The sequence below is a fragment of the Mustela putorius genome, unplaced genomic scaffold, assembly GCF_011764305.1.
Source record: "Mustela putorius furo isolate JIRA1106 unplaced genomic scaffold, ASM1176430v1.1 tig00537284_pilon_pilon_pilon, whole genome shotgun sequence".
Taxonomy (NCBI): domain Eukaryota; kingdom Metazoa; phylum Chordata; class Mammalia; order Carnivora; family Mustelidae; genus Mustela; species Mustela putorius.
Genome location: NW_025422422.1, coordinates 2,488,867 through 2,505,003, shown reverse-complemented (window position 1 = coordinate 2,505,003; position 16,137 = coordinate 2,488,867). Strand labels below are relative to the sequence as shown.

General features: G+C 39.2%; 1 protein-coding gene across 3 annotated transcripts in view; it reads right to left on the bottom strand.

Moving 5' to 3' along the window:
• Positions 1 to 14,573, bottom strand: part of WDR35 (WD repeat domain 35) — a 64,017-nt gene extending 49,444 nt beyond the window's left edge. For 2 of the 3 annotated variants that reach the window (XM_004745859.3, XM_045073814.1), the window contains exons 1-8: positions 14,404 to 14,573; positions 13,602 to 13,719; positions 11,933 to 12,004; positions 10,110 to 10,202; positions 8,500 to 8,628; positions 5,271 to 5,404; positions 4,228 to 4,393; positions 3,787 to 3,932 (exon numbers count right to left, since the gene is read on the bottom strand). In XM_004745859.3, the coding sequence (XP_004745916.1) occupies positions 3,787 to 3,932; positions 4,228 to 4,393; positions 5,271 to 5,404; positions 8,500 to 8,628; positions 10,110 to 10,202; positions 11,933 to 12,004; positions 13,602 to 13,719; positions 14,404 to 14,427 (882 nt within the window). In that variant the 5' untranslated portion in view covers positions 14,428 to 14,573. The remainder of the gene's footprint in view (positions 1 to 3,786; positions 3,933 to 4,227; positions 4,394 to 5,270; positions 5,405 to 8,499; positions 8,629 to 10,109; positions 10,203 to 11,932; positions 12,005 to 13,601; positions 13,720 to 14,403) is intronic. The other variant, XM_004745860.3, reaches the window with a different exon arrangement.
• Positions 14,574 to 16,137: the final 1,564 nt, after the last annotated feature.

Genomic DNA, 16,137 nt, shown 5'->3' with positions numbered 1-16,137 from the left:
ATGATAGGAGAAATTTACAAACAAAAGCGAAAGAATTCAGTATTAAATTTCATCAAGTCTAAGATGCTAGAACCTAAATATGCATATTAATGTACAACTCAGGAAAGAATAAAACACATTGCTAATTAAAATAGGATACCTTTGATTATAAGATACATTCCGATTCTGGAGTTGTAAAAAGTTTTGCTTCTTGGGGTCACCTGGCTGGTTCAGTGGGTGGCTGTGGGTTCGAGCCCCATGTTGGGTGTAGAGATTACTTTAAAAGAAAATCTTTTTTAAAAAATTGTGCCCTCAGAATGAATGAATTATTGTGGTAGTAAATGCAATCTTTTTTTTTTAAGATTTTATTTATTTATGACACAGAGAGAGAGAGACAGCAAAAGAGGGAATTCAGGAAGGGGGAGTGGGAGAGGGAGAAGCAGGCTGCCACTGAGCAGGACCCCGATAGGGGCTCAACCCCAGGACCCTGGGATCATGACCTGAACTTAAGGCAGACAGACACCCGGGCGCCCCTGTGGCAGTAAATGCAGGCTTTAAGTCTGGCCTCTTTCTCTTTCCTGCTCCAAAGCCAATCGGTCACCAATTCCTATTGCTTTCGCTCCCATCTTCCTCCTTTCCTGAAGGAACTATGGTAATGGTCTAACTGCAATCTTCACCTTTTATCTCTTTTCTCATTCCCAGCCTCTACCATCCCAAATTCAATAGTCATTCTATTGTCAAAATTACCTTTCTGGAACACAAATCCAATCATATCTTATCCTGCTTCAAAACAAATGTTTAATAATTTTTAAAATCAATAGCTTCCCACCATCACATTCTTTAGCAGAGTATACAATGCTCTTCTCATCTGGCTCAAAACTATACTCTTTGGCTCAGTACCTCACTATTTAGCCACGATTCCTGTGTTCTCCCTCATGACAGAGCTACTGTCCCTCCAAACCTTTGACCTGGATAATATCCCTTCTGTCTGAAATCTGCCTTTCCTCTCCCCACGCCCTCCCAGCCTTACTCGCCCTTGTCCTCCTGGAACATGGTTTCCATCCTCAAAAATGCAACTTTAATATTGTTTCCTGCCTTCTCCTTCCTTCTACAGGTCCAGAAAAGTCAGAAAGCGAGCTACCAGAGAGCACTAACTTATATTCATACCTCATATTCACATTTATGTCCCTATCCCTTAATGGACTGCTTGACAAACAGGTACACAATAAATATCTATTAAGTAAATAAATGTATCATGCATTCAAATTAATATCTTCATATGTAAAGATATGCTAGATACTTTTAATTATGATATCAAACCAACTCACAGTTTTTAATTTAAAATAATAGCCCACTTTTATGGCTAAATTAACAAATGAATAAATTAATACAAAGACATTTTAATGTGGCCATGAAAAGAAAATATTGTAAATCTATGCTTTTTTGACAGACCCAAGAATTTTAATAAATCACACTGGTATCCCTTGTTCTTAAGCAGATATGCTCTGAAGTAGGGTTTAATGTATTAAACTCCATTTTGCCAGGGAAACCGATGGGGGTAAAAATGTTTTAACCTAGGAGGGTCCACTCTATCTGTCCTGCTGCCTGCATGAAACCAAAAGGAGCGAGCAGGCTCTCCCAGCAGCACTGGTGGTAGTGATGAGCCTCACTGGGAGGAGAGTAAGGCCAGCCAGGTGATGGCAGCACAGGGAGAGAAAACCAACTTGCAGTAAGAACTCACTAAGCACTGGGGTAGGCATTTTCTCATCGTTACCTCCTGTAATTATTACAACAGTGCCATGAGGTTAACCTGTATTTCAGAACATAAGTAAACTGAGTCTCAGAGGTGAAATAAGTTCTCCAAGTGAGACAACACTGTGGAAATGGAATTCACAACCAAAGCCAGGCCAGCCTGACAACCAATCACATGCTCTGTCACCCCCTTCCCTGGCTAAGACCACAATATAAAAACCAGAAGACTCAGGCCTTCAGAATCAAAAGCAAATTCTTCCCTGAGATTTCCTTAAGTTTAAATCTTTAGATAATAACTTCCTTCCAAGTTACTTCTCCTATGTTAATAACATAGATCCAAAAAAGCCCCCTATATATTCACTCATTCAAAAATATATGTATATATTAAGTGACTAATACATCCTAAGGAACTATACTAGATACTTTTAATTACAACCATGCCAAACCAACCTACAGTTTTGATTTGACACATAACACACTGTTTTGCAAGATAAAACAAATAGGCCTTAGAATCCATGTTTTTCTGTTTTAAAAAAAGAATGAACTAACAAAAATAAGCAGACAAAATAATATAATGATAAATAAGCCAATGGCTGACAAAAATAACCAATAAAGAGCATGAATTAAGAACGAATTCAGATTTTTAATAGTTAGGAACCTTGAGAACTATACTCCTGTTTTCTCTTAGGTTTTAACAGCTACCAGAAATATAATTAGCTGGCAATATACAATCTATTCTCTACATCACATTCTACTGGATATTTTGAGATATTGATTCAAAAGCATGAGCTGATACCATTTCTTACTCTCACAGAAATTACTAAAATGTATTTTAAAATATTAAAACAACTGGGGAAGGTTTTTGTGTAGCAATAACACATATTAATGAAGTCTGTGGTGAATTTATAAAAACCAATAGGAACTAAATAAGAGTCGAGAAACAGAAAATAAAACAGGTAAAAAGTTACTTAAGCTTAGTAGTAAGTTCTCACTTTCCAAATTCTTTAGAATTCACAGTATATTAATTCTCCTATTTGATATTTTCTAGTAGTTCTTCAATAAAATTCTCCTTAAAAATTAAATTCATTAGGTGCCCCTGGGTGGCTCAGTAGGGAAAGCAACTGGTTTTGGCTCAGGTCATGGTATAATCGTCCTGAGAGAGAACCCTGCTTTGGGCTCTGGAGTCAGCACAGAGTCAGCCTGTGCCTAACTCCCCTTTTGCCCCACCTTTTCTGCCATGCACATTCTCTCTCAAATAAATAAATAAATAAATAAAATCTAAAAAAAAAAAAAAATGTACTACTACTACTGAGAAGGATAACACATGCATTTATGAAAATAATCCTTTTATTTTTGCAGCATCACTTAAGATTAGTTATTAAGATAAATTTTCTTAAAATAGCTGGCTCTTTATCAACAAATTAAAACTGCTGGAAGTCTGAAGGAGGGAGGGGTGCCTGGGTGGTTCAGTTGGTTAAGTGTCTAACTGGTAATTTTGGCTCAGGTCATGATCTCAAGGGTCCAGGGATCAAGCCCTGCATCAGGTTCTGTACTCAAAGGAGTCTGCTTGGAATTCTCTCCCTCTCCCTCTGCCACTCCACTAACTTGCATGCTCTCTCTCAAATAAATAAATAAAATCTTAAAAAAAAAAAAAATCTGAAGGAGAAAGAGACAGATAGGTATGTTTAACATCTATTAGAAATCACATTAAAAATCCAAAATATTAACCCGAAACAATGAAATTATATTAAAAACAACTGAAAAACCAGCTAGGAAAAAAGATGCACATTGAGATCACAGAAAAAATATTCTAAATAAGTACTGCACAGCGATTTCTTAGGTGAAACAGCTCATTTTCTAAATGACAGAGTATATTTGATAACATTTAACTACCAAGATTTACAAGTGAGGATATTATTCAAAGACAAGATGCATGATATTCTATCATTTTTACTCAAAAAGACCCTTTTCAAAAATATGGCAAGCTTACACCACAACCTCCATTCTTTTTTCCCCTGCCTTACTCACTACACAGGAAAGGAAAAAGACATCTACCTCACCAAATGGAGTGTAAAACTGCACGGTGTTTACATCTTTATCCTGAGTGACGACCTTCTGGGAGCCGGCCACAGCCAACACGCTGCCGATGTGGTTCCACTGGATACTCACCACATACATGCCGGTGTCGATTAAAACAGGATCTACTCAGAAAGAAAAAAAATGGTGTAATTGTGGTAAACTTAGCCTACAGAACTGTATAATCTTCAGAACAACTGTGATAATAATTTTTAAAGTAATATTAAATAATTAATTAAAAATAAAAAATTAAAAAATAATATTAAAGAAATAAATAAATAATTTTAAAAGTTAGAAATAATTGTGGTAAACTTAGCCTATAGAACTGTATAATCTTCAGAACAATTTTAAAATACTTTTAAGTTCTCCACATTAAAAAAAAAAAAAAGAAAGAAAAAAAGAAAGAAAAGAATTCCATACTTTGGTCATTCTCGTGCCTCATGATTTGGCACCGCCCATTGTCAAAACAAATCGCCAGGCAGGGGCAGTCCGGCTCCACGTAGCCTTCCGCGCCGTGGTACCAATGAATCCCGGCAATACTGATCGCTCCAGTGACGTTCACCAAGCAATTCAGTTTCATTTTCATCTAAAAAGAATCAGGTTAATAGTTCATCTTTTAAAACCCGTCACCTTAGGGTACTGTATAAAGAACACTGAAAGTGGGATTTAAAAATCTGATTTCAAGTGCCAGCAGCTTACTGATTTATCAACCCTGGGACAAACCACTTCAACTGAGTTTCAGTTTTTCCTCTTGCAAAATGAGGATTAAAAAAAATTCACAGAAAATTTATGAGACTAAATGACAAGAGGTATATGAAAGTACCTCAAAAAGAGCGAAGCGTCATGGAAAAGTTGGCTATTATCACTTCCACCAATAAATAGATTTATGTAATGTCCTCAGTTTCAGGACAAACAAAACTGCCCCATAAGTAAGATCAGAGATCAAACACAGCTAAATCCCACAAACCCAGAGTTTTTCTTGAGATCATGCTAGGTGAGTCTCTTCTATTTTGCCTGCTTCCCAGGACCTGATTTTTTGTCCCTTACTGTTGAAGTCTTCCATTCTTTTTACAAACAGCCTCGAGTAGTTTGCTACAAAAATATCATTGGAAAAAAATACATATATATCATTGGTATCTCACGTAAACTCAGGCTTCTGCTATTAGAAGACACAAAGATTAAACTGTACCTCATTTAACTCATTACCCCTCAGCTTCAATACACTGAAATCTTGTCCTTCCCGGTTACCAAGAATTCCAAATGAAAAGCATTAATTTACCTTGAAGTGTCCCATTCTTTTAATTAAGAAATCTAAATGATTGCAAAAAAAAATACTGAATTGAAGACCTTCTTGATGACACAAACCATCATGATAAATGCATATACATATATGAATGATACATAAAATAATCATAAAATGGTGTAACCAAAACTAATGAATATATGAAAATACATGCACTTACTATAAAATTCCCCTGATTATCATAAATGTGTATTTCTCCATTTGCCATTCCAAAAAGTAGGATTTTACTATCTGCAGACCATGCTACATGGCATAACTGTATACCCTTCAAGTCTTTTCCCCAAATGCGATTCCCTAAAATAAAACATAAAACATAAGTTCAAGGTCATGATTCTCCAGTAACTGCCCTAAAAATCTGTTTCCCTAAAGAGAACTCACATTCTTCACTTCAATTTATTTGCTCAATTTATGCAGTCAATAAATATTTACTGAGCACCTATTATGTGCCAAACACCCTACTAAATATTTGAAATAGCAGCTGTTTCCAACTTTCCCCCATCTCTTCAAAACTCTAATCTAGGACCTTACTTGCAATTAGCAGATGAATTCATCTTCAACCCTGGAAAGAAAATAAAAGCTTTCAAAAAAGAAATCCCTCATTTCCACCTTCAAACATTCAGGACAAAACTGAATCCTCAACAACCTTTCTGCTTTGCCCCCAAAAACAAAGTAAGGGATGTATCTCTAACTAGACACCCATCTAGGGTGAATCCCTCCACCTACTTACTGGTCTAAGCCCTTCCTAGCTTTGCAAAGATCTATCTCCACTGATTATTCACATTTTCTCTTACTCTTCTCTCCAGGCCCTTTCGTACAAGTATTTAAATATACTCAGATCTATCCTTCTTCGAAACTATCACCTCAAATAAAAACAAACAACAGAACAAAGAACATCTCCCTCAACCCCAAGTTCCCTCGAAAGAGTTCACACCTGCAGTCACCACTTCCTCACCTCCCACTCAACCCTGAGCCCAACCCAACCCGGCTTCCACCCCATACGTCCACTGAGATGACCTTCAGGAGGTCCCTAATGGCCTGTTGCTAGGTCCACTACAGGCTTTTCTTTAACCACCCCTTCCTTCTTTCTTGGTTTCTGTGCATTCGTTTACTCCTTTATCTCCAACACTTATGTTGCAGGTTCTTATTCCACAGGTGGCTCCTAGGTTTTTCATCTATTCCAATGGTTTAAATTACCATCTACATGCTGGTGATTCCCAAAAGTCTGACTGTGGCCCAGATGCACACATGTAACTATGGTCTGACAATTTTACTTGTTGTCCTACAGCATGACAAGATCAACATGTCTGAAAATGAAATGTTCCCTCACAACCAGTATTTCTCCCACATCCCTTTTGTTTTTGTTTTTTTTAGGATTTTATTTGTTTATTTGACACAGAGAGAGAGAGCATAAGCAGGAGGAGTGGGAGAAGGAGAAGCAAGCTCCCCGCTGAGAAGGGAGACTGATATGGGGCTCCATCCCAGGACCCTGGGATCATGACCTGAGACGGCAGACACCTAACCAACTGAGCCACCCAGGCACCCCTCCCACATCCCTTATTTTAATGGCATCAGCATTTGTCCAGTTGTCAAAGCTAAAAACCTGGCTGTTATTCTAGACACTTCCATGCCCTCATCCCCAAAATGATCAATAATAAGGCCCCACCTATTCTACCTCCTAAGTATCTCCTGCATATGTCTACTTATTTCCAGCCTTTTTGTCACTACCCTGGTTCAGCCACCATCTACCACCACCTCTCACCTGAATCACCATAGTAATTTCTAACTGATACACCTGCCCCCTATCTTTCTTCCCTCCCTCCAATCTTCATGTTGCAGTCACAGAGATGCTTCCAAAGAACAAAGGCGATCACCCTGCTCCCATTCTTAAAATCTTTCTTTGGCTCCCCAGTACCCTTAAATTTAAATCCCAACTCCTCACATAGCTTATGATCTGCATAATCTGGCTTCTGCTAATGTCTCTAATTTCATCACACACAACTCTTCTCCTTTTAGTAATATACTATACTGACTCTCAAAATTTTTTTAAGATCCTAAACATGGCTAAGTTCCACCCCGGAGGACCTTCTCAAATGTAGAGGCCTACGACACTCTACAAACCAACCTTCCTGGTGCCTAATGCCTCAGCACACATCACCTTCTAGGACAGTGACAGGTAGTCACAGGTAGTGACAAAAAGACCTTCCCTGAGCCCTCCAAGCCTGGGTTAGATACTTGTACTGTATGTTGCTGTATTTTCCCAGTCTCAGCACTTAACACAAGGCACTGTAATGCCTAGTTACATATCCATTTCTCCTGCTCTAGATCTGAAATCTCTTTTGTCATACCTAGTACCTAGTGCCTAGAACTATAGCTGTGACTTTGTAAGCTCTCAGAAGCATTTGTGGAATAAATGAAGTTACACTAGAAAAAAACAAATGGGGCGCCTGGGTGGCTCGGTGGGTTGGGCCGCTACCTTCGGCTCAGGTCATGATCTCGGGGTTCTGGGATCGAGTCCCGCATCGGGCTCTCTGCTCGGCAGGGAGCCTGCTTCCTCCTCACTCTCTCTCTGCCTGCCTCTCTGCCTACTTGTGATCTCTCTCTGTCAAATAAATAAATAAAATCTTTTAAAAAAAATGGAAAAATGAAAATCATTTTCAAATAAATTCTTTCTCTAGAGAGCTCCACATTAAAGTGAAGGTACAGACTCTCAGAAGCCCCAGTTATCTAAATTTAGGTATCTAAATAACTACACTTTGAAAAACACAGGTTTTAAAGCTACAAAACACAAGTAACCATAACATGCTCAAGTCTCTTAAAAAATGACCAGATGATGACTTTACGACATATAAAAGTACCATACCATTATGCTGTACATCTAAGACTAATGTTATATATCAATAATATTCAATGGTTCAATTTTTAAAAAATAACCAAAGACTGTTACATCCCTACATACTAACATCTACATATTTATAATACCCTAACAAGTATAAAAATGAAGTATAACTAGGCAGACATATTTAAAATAATCCTGAAAAATTAATTCACTCTTTTTTCAATGCTACTCTAAGACATTTTTTAAAAATGGATTTTTTACTTGAGAATACGTAAAAATAAATGTTTCTTAGAGGCACCTAGGTGGTTCCATTGGTAGAGACTGAGACTCTTGATCACAGGGTTGTAAGGTCAAGCCTCACGTTGGGTGGAGAGTTTACTTAAAAAAATTAATCTTAAAAAAAAAATAAGTGTTTCTTGAACATCATCAAATTGTGTATCAACTATTTTCTCTTTTTATGTTTATTTTTCTGTCAGAAAGCTAACAAATAATTAATTAAACCTCTAAAGACAACCAAATCTTGACCTTAGTTCTATGTACAACAAAGCATTACCATCCACTGAACCGACGATCACAGCCCCGTCTTCATATACAATGCAGATCTTCTGTCCGTCGGCGTTCCAGCTCATACTTCGAACCACTGATTTATTTCTATTATTGATCATCTCTTCATACCAAGAGCCTTTTTGCACAAATTTTTAAAAAATTACAAGTCAAAACTTGCACGTAGTTGAAAACATTCCATAAAACACACTGTGGAATAAATAACTGCAAAATTTTCTACAATCTGAGACGTTAAGCTATAAAACCTTCAAATCCAAAAAAAATTTTAAAAAATAAAAAATTAGCTGAGGCCTTGACCAACAACTGCTTCAAAGATTATTACAGAAAACACAATAAACGCCCACCTTTTCTCTTTCTTTCTTCCTTTCTGTCCATTAAAAAAATAAAACTTTATTCACTTTTGACAGGCCAAAGTAATTGATTTTTATCAAAGCCTGAAACTTTAGATGATAACCAAGGAAAAAACAAAATAACCACAATAATTTTATATGCATGCATAAACTCTCTAATGACTAATTATAAGCATATTAAATACATTAGGTAAAACTCTAAGCCTGTTTGAAAAAAAATTTTCAACAGTTCAAATCACTTCAGTGATTTCACACCACTAATGCTGAATGATAAAAAAACATTCTTGCACACAGGGCTAGAGTGACAGGTCTCAAAATGTAACTGAATGTGAGGCAAATCATAAGGTTATTTTGTTTTGCTTTTACTTTTTACCCCATTTTGGTATTAGGGGTTCTGGTCCTATTACTAACCAAATTATCCCATAATTTGAAATAATTAGTCGAGGAGGGCATTATCAGAGTCAGGATTGAGGCCCAGAAAATACCCACTTTGGAAAAAGACAGTTTACCCTAATCTCCTGTACTCTCATGTTCTACTCCCTGCACAGACAAAAACACGGCATACATAAACTTTGAAAAACATAAATAGATACATGTACAGTATATTTTTAATTAAGAATTTTTAAATGGCATACCCTGAATATTTTCAAAACAACACACAAAAACTAAGGTAGACTTCTCATTTAAAAATGATGGCTACAGGCCCCAGAGATCATGTATTACACATTATTTTCTGGTAATAGTGATGCACCTAAATTAATCCTTCTTTTGCTCTCTCTTGTAGGCAAAAGGTACAAATCCTGAGCTAGCCATAAGAGCTAAGATAAAATCTGTACCCATGAAAGAAAAGGAAGCTAAATGACTCAATAACTCCTGACTTCTTAATAAATGTTTTCACCCACTGGACTAACTCTAGTCACTGACCACACAAAGAATAATTCTTACTGGAAACCTGGGGGAGGAAAAATTATCTCAAACAGAAACTATCCTACTAAGGGCCTAAGTACATTTTGGAGATAACCAACAGTCACCTAGTCCACTTTCCTCATATAAGTTCACGGTTCAAACAAAAAATAAAGTTGGAAGGAAAAGTAGGCAGCAATAAATCCAGAAATATCACCCCTGTGCGGTCGGGATGAATTCCTGCTGCTGGTTAAAAGGAACCTGTTTCAAATATGCTGTTTCCCCATGCAAACACTGTAACCCAGACTCCAAACTGTGGAAGGTTCCATAAGCTCTCCTAGCATACCTTTATATAACATCCAAACAATGATAAGCCCATTTTGATCACTGGTTGTCAACTTCTGATACTGTTCGTTCCATGTTACAACTTGAACGGAACCTAAAAAAATTTATAAAACAATTTAGAAACTTAAAAAAGGCTATAACTTCAAATTTATATTTTTATAATAAACACCAACAGCACATTCAAATCAACATGGTTCCTACGCAACTAGCCACTCTTTAATAAATCACTCAAAAATATTCATAGGATATAGTCGCTATTGTCACTCATTTCCCACAACGTGTGATACTAATTTTCATGTTTGTTCCTATCTTAGGCCAGCAAAGGCACCTATTACGGTCAGATGCAAGAGCTGCCATTTATCTGATGACAGAAACAAATGTAAGTAAGATTTACCCAAGTGGACTGACTCCCAAGGATACTAATGCCCAAGGGACATTGGATTTTTTTTAGGGGGATAAGGGGTTATTTGTAGTTGGTATATGCCCTAATTTCTCTTTTCCCCCTCTTGTTTTCCATTCTATTTGTAATGCACTCTTTAAAAAAAAAAAAAAAAAAAGATTTTATTTATTTGTCAGAGAGAGAGAGAGAGCCAGCGAGCACAGGCAGAGAGAGAGGCAGGGAGAGACAGAGGGAGAAGCAGGCTCCCCGCCGAGCAAGGAGCCCGATGTAGGAATCGATACTGGGACGCTGGGATCATGACCTGAGCCGAAGGCAGCCGCTTAACCAGCCACCCAGGCATTCCGCACTCTTTTTTTTATGTTCAGTTAGCCACTGTATAGTACATCATTAGGTTTTGATCAGTTAGCCACTGTATAGTACATCATTGGGTTTTGATCAGTTAGCCACTGTATAGTACATCATTAGGTTTTGATCAGTTAGCCACTGTATAGTACATCATTAGGTTTTGATGTAGTGCTCAATGATTCGTCAGTTGCGTAGTGCGCATCACAACACACGTCCTCCTTAGTACCCATCACCCTGTTACCCCGTTCCCCCACCCCCCAGCAACACACTTTTGAGCGTATCTTAAACCTCTCGGTTATACGAACAACTGAGGGTTTTTTTGCTTTGTTTTCTTTTTAATCCCTAAATACTTTATGTTTATTTCCTAAGAAGACATTCTCTTTCATAACCACATAATAAATTAGTGAATTTAACATTGATACAATATTATTTATCTAACCGTAGTCCACATTCAAATTTTATCAACTGTCCAAATAATGTCCTTTATAGGTACTTCTTCTCATTCCTAGATCCAATCTAGGATCATAGAGTACATTCAGTTGTCATGTCTCTTTAGTCTACTTTAATGCGGAAACCACGCGGTCAGATTCTAAAAAAGGATTATATTCTATCCATAGACAAATAACAGTATTTTTTAATATATAAAGTAACACCGACTCTGTTTTAGATTTACTGAAGATCTTGCTTAATCATGTAAAAGTTGTTGAAGGACTCTAGGGTCAATTAATTAATTATGGCTCAATAGAAATGATTACTTTAAATATTACCATTATTAAAAATGATAACACTTCTGCATTAAGTAGATGGTTTCTTTTTTTTTTTTTAAGATTTTATTTATTTGTCAGAGAGAGAGAGGGAGCGAGAGCGAGCACAGGGAGAGAGGCAGGCAGAGACAGAGGGAGAAGCAGGCTCCCCGCCGAGCAAGGAACCCGATGTGGGACTGGATCCCAGGACGCTGGGATCAAGACCTGAGCCGAAGGCAGCTGCTTAACCAACTGAGCCAACCAGGCATCCCAAGTAGATGGTTTCTAAATGCCTAAAAACTATTTGAATATGATTTTAAAAATTACATGACTCACCACTATGGCCTTCGAGAGTCTGATTCATAGAAAGGTTACTAGGGGCAGCAAGACCCCTCAATTTTGCATCATCTAGGGGAAAAAAACATTACAGCAAATACATAAAAGTAACAGATTATAAGACTTTGACATTTCTTGCTTATTTTAAAAGGAGTTCCTACTCCTGGATGATATATAAAAGATTTTTTTTTAAGTATGCCTCATTCTGATCTATTTTTCTCATGCTAGAAACATAGAATAATATGTACCCCATTGTAAAGATATTATTCTGGCAAAATAAAGCAAAATGTATTTTAAAAATTGGTTACCCAATATATTAAATATATTGGTAATTATATTACTAATTATTCCTTCCCAAAAGATCATAAATAGAAACATTTATGACATACAGACTGAAAACTCTAAAGTATAAAGGGACCAGAAACCAAAGACTTTGGAAATCAGTTTTTACCAGATTTTGCAGAATCTTTTATTCATTCATTCACTATATGTCTACATTGTGCCATGCACTGTGGAAGCATCTGAATATAAATTAATAAATGAAATAGTTATAGGCGTCCCCCCAGAGAGCTTGTCTACTGAGGAGACAGAGATACTAAACACACACTCACCCACCCCCATAAATGTAGATGCATATACGTAAAATTACAAATTGAGGAAGTAAAGCCATAATAAGAGGTAGTAACAGAGGGAAATTAATCTAGATTGGAAGGAGGGAGAACCAGGGAAGGCTTTCTGAAGAAATGACATTTAAGCTGAGACTGAGGAATAAACTAGCTACAGCAAGGGAGGTGGGGAAAAAGAGGGGGGAAATGGGGAGTGGTCCGGACTCAGAAATAGCAGATGCAAAGGCCCCAGGGTCGAAGTGCAGAACCTTTGAATCCAAAATGGAATTTAGTTCAGCCCTTTATCTTACAGAAGACCGAACTAAAACCCAAAGATGTTCACCAACTTGCTGAAAGTCCCTCAGTATGGCAGAGCTGAGATTCCGATTCCAATCTCCTCATCTAGATCTCCGATCGACCAGGACTTGTCTAGCTCTCCATTCTAGAGCAACATTATGGATGGTAAAGGAAATGTGAAAGTGTTTGCTATGATTCCAGAGAACCAAAAAAAGAGAAAGCAAGCTGTTATCACATGAAACTTATGGACAAAAATGTGTTTAAAAGTCTCGTTTTCTCTTCTTCGAAACTAGGTGAGTAATTATTAACACCTCTGAGAAGCAGAAAGGATGATTCTGCTTCTTTCTGAGAAGCAGAAAGGAGAAGCAGAGAGGATGATTTAGCCTGCAAATAATCTGACAAAGTGTGAGATTTTGCAACCTTACTGAAATGTAGATTCACATCGCTTTTTATTAGACCAAATAACAGAGCACAATAAGCAGACAAGAACAAGGCAATATAGTGACTTAGCTCTCATTCTTCATTGTTTTTCTTTTTCCATCAAGAACTTCAGCAAATATTCTCTGAACTTTACTGCAAAAATACTCTACGAAAAACACCACTAAGTGTTTGGGAGTTGGCGGCGGGGGGGGGGGGGGTTGTTTTGTTTGTTTTAAAAGAATTAGAATTGCATACTGACAAATACCATGAGCAAATCTCACTGAACAAATCATACTAGCCAATTTTCCAGCAAGTTCAAACATTTGGGCTTGCACTCATTTATTTACCTGTCTGTGTCTCTAACTTCAAAACTTTCAGTAATCCATCTTCACCACCACATGCTATGAAACCTTGGTCCTTGTTCCAAGAGACACATTTCAGCTTCACGTTATTGGGAATGGCAATCTGAAAAGCAACCACAACCATTTTCACAGCTTTTCACGGAGGGCTTGGTTAGTGACTTACACATAAAGGGTGATGAAAATCCTCCCAAGAAGAAAAACGGTCCTTCTTGCAGAGCGTGAGCTGTGATGAAAATGGGCATGGCACGATCCCCTGAGCTGCCCTACCATTTGCGAAAGAGAGAAAAAAAAGTGCACCCAAGAGGACAGTGACTCCGCGGGAACCCAGTGGGGAGTCAGCTGATGAATGTTTTATAGGGAGGAAGAGGGAAACGGAGGTATAAATCCAGACCATCAGTCCATATTCCCTTTCCACACACAACCCTTGGGCTACCCTTTTGTTGTGACTTTTCTCTTGGCCGGCAGCCCATGACCATCCAAAGAATTTAAGGCACCTGGATCAGCAATAGGTAGAGGGAAAGGGTGGAGAAGCACGCCGCGATCTGCCTTGCTGGCTTCCCAAAAAAGACCGAGCCCGGGGCAGGAATGGGAGAGCTGTGCGAGAGGGCTGCTGGCTCCGCCGAGAATTATCTGCGGTTCGGCACCGTCCGAGGGGGGACGAGGCAGGAAGGTGGGAAGCGCGGGGGCGAAGCGGGATCAGGACACCGGATTCCGCCGGCGGGATGCGGGAATCGCCCGCGGGACGCGAGGACGAACGGGAGGGGATGGCGCCCGCGGGAAAACTCACTTTCTTGCTCAGGTAAAAGAACATTCTGGGAACTCCGAGAGGACGAGCCCAGCCGTCCAGGCCCGCCCAAGGAAGCCGGTTCTAATTGTCCAGTTGCGAGTACCAGCAGCTCTTGGGAGCGCCCGTCGCCCTGGCAACCACAGCCGCCGGGTCGCATCCGGGGCGCGGAGGGACACTTCCGGCGCCGTTCTCGCCCCGCCGGGCGTCGTGCGCCTGCGCGGACGTCGGGGTTGCTGGAGGGCCCGCGGACGTCGTGGGTATTGGAGGGACCGCAGACGCGGGGCTGAGCTCGTGGTCGTGCTTGGTCGCTCGGGTTCTGGGCCTTTTTGCCCTGCGCTTGCGGTCTGGTGGGTGACCTCAGCGCCCTGCCTCGTCGCCTTAGCGGCCCTCCTTTCGATAGGCTCGGAGGACAGGTCATACCTCCGAGGGTTGCCGTGGAACTTGCCTGAGGTGTCAGTATCCACTCAGGATCAAAGGCGCGCATTCAGATGAGGTCAAGATGATTGGGTGTTTTGTAAGCCCCAGAGTCCCAGCATTATTTAAAGGAAATGCATTTTACAGTATTTGGTGGACTGGCGCTTTTTGCCAAATGAAGGCGCAATCCTTCCCCTACGCCTTTGGGGACTGGAGAACCCTCTTTGCCAGATTGTGTTCATTGTTTGTTTTAGAATTTTTTGAACAGGTTCTTTAAGCTGTTACTGCAGCCCAGTGGTTCATGAGCTTTGGGCCTTTGCGGCATATAATTGCCATTGGGGCATAGCCTTCCATTTTTGAATCATGAAGTTTGATGTTTGGTATGTTCTCGCCTGAGGTCGACTGTGTACTATTTTCTTCTTTTCCTACCTTAATTCTTCAGTTCTCCCTTGTCCTTTTTGAATGGTTGGAGAGTTGCAAAGCACCGCAGTTTGGGCACAGGGCAGAAACTCCCACGAAAATTATTTTAGTCTCACTTATCTTTTAATTTATATCTGATTTTCCCTTTTACCATATTCTGCGGCTCCTGCTGTTGAATTGCATAAGCTCTCGTACTTTATGCAGCAGCAGCTGCTAATTCCCCCACTTAGTCTTTCCCCATTTCAGGCAAATAATGTTCAGATCTTTGAAGTGAGTCTGTTGCCTCACCCAGCACACTCACTGAAGAATTGACAATGGTCCCAGTGCCTTTCCCATCAAATCTAAACCTCAGCTAAAATTAGATTTTCCTTTAATAGGGAAATGTCTTTACTATGGTACCCGCATCTAAGCAAGCCAATGTGCTTTGTGCATCAGAGGCCATTTTATATGTCCTGTGATGTTCCTACCCTCTCTGCCAATTGTGCCTAGCCAAATGTACAAATCAGGTCTGCCTGAGAAATTACTTCCAAAATTAACGGCCATCCCATTCAGATAATTTATTTGTTTTTAAATGTATATCTTTTTTCAAGGTCAGACTGTAGATTCTGAAGATATGTTGGCACTGGTGCACAATGAGCTCCCTATACTGGGCTCATGAAACACATCAGAATTATCTAAGCCATGGATTCCAATCAAGCGGTGAAGTATAAGAGATGAAACTAGAGATGGTCACACTCTTGAAAAATCACCTCTTTAAGTACCTTCCCCTAGTGCTTGCACATGAGCTGTCATTTATTCCTTCTGCAACAACATTCTGATCCTGTCTTGAAGTTTGGAAAATAATACTGCTTCAAGTCAACTTTCAAAAATGGTGAGAAATGACAGTGTATGTTTCATATA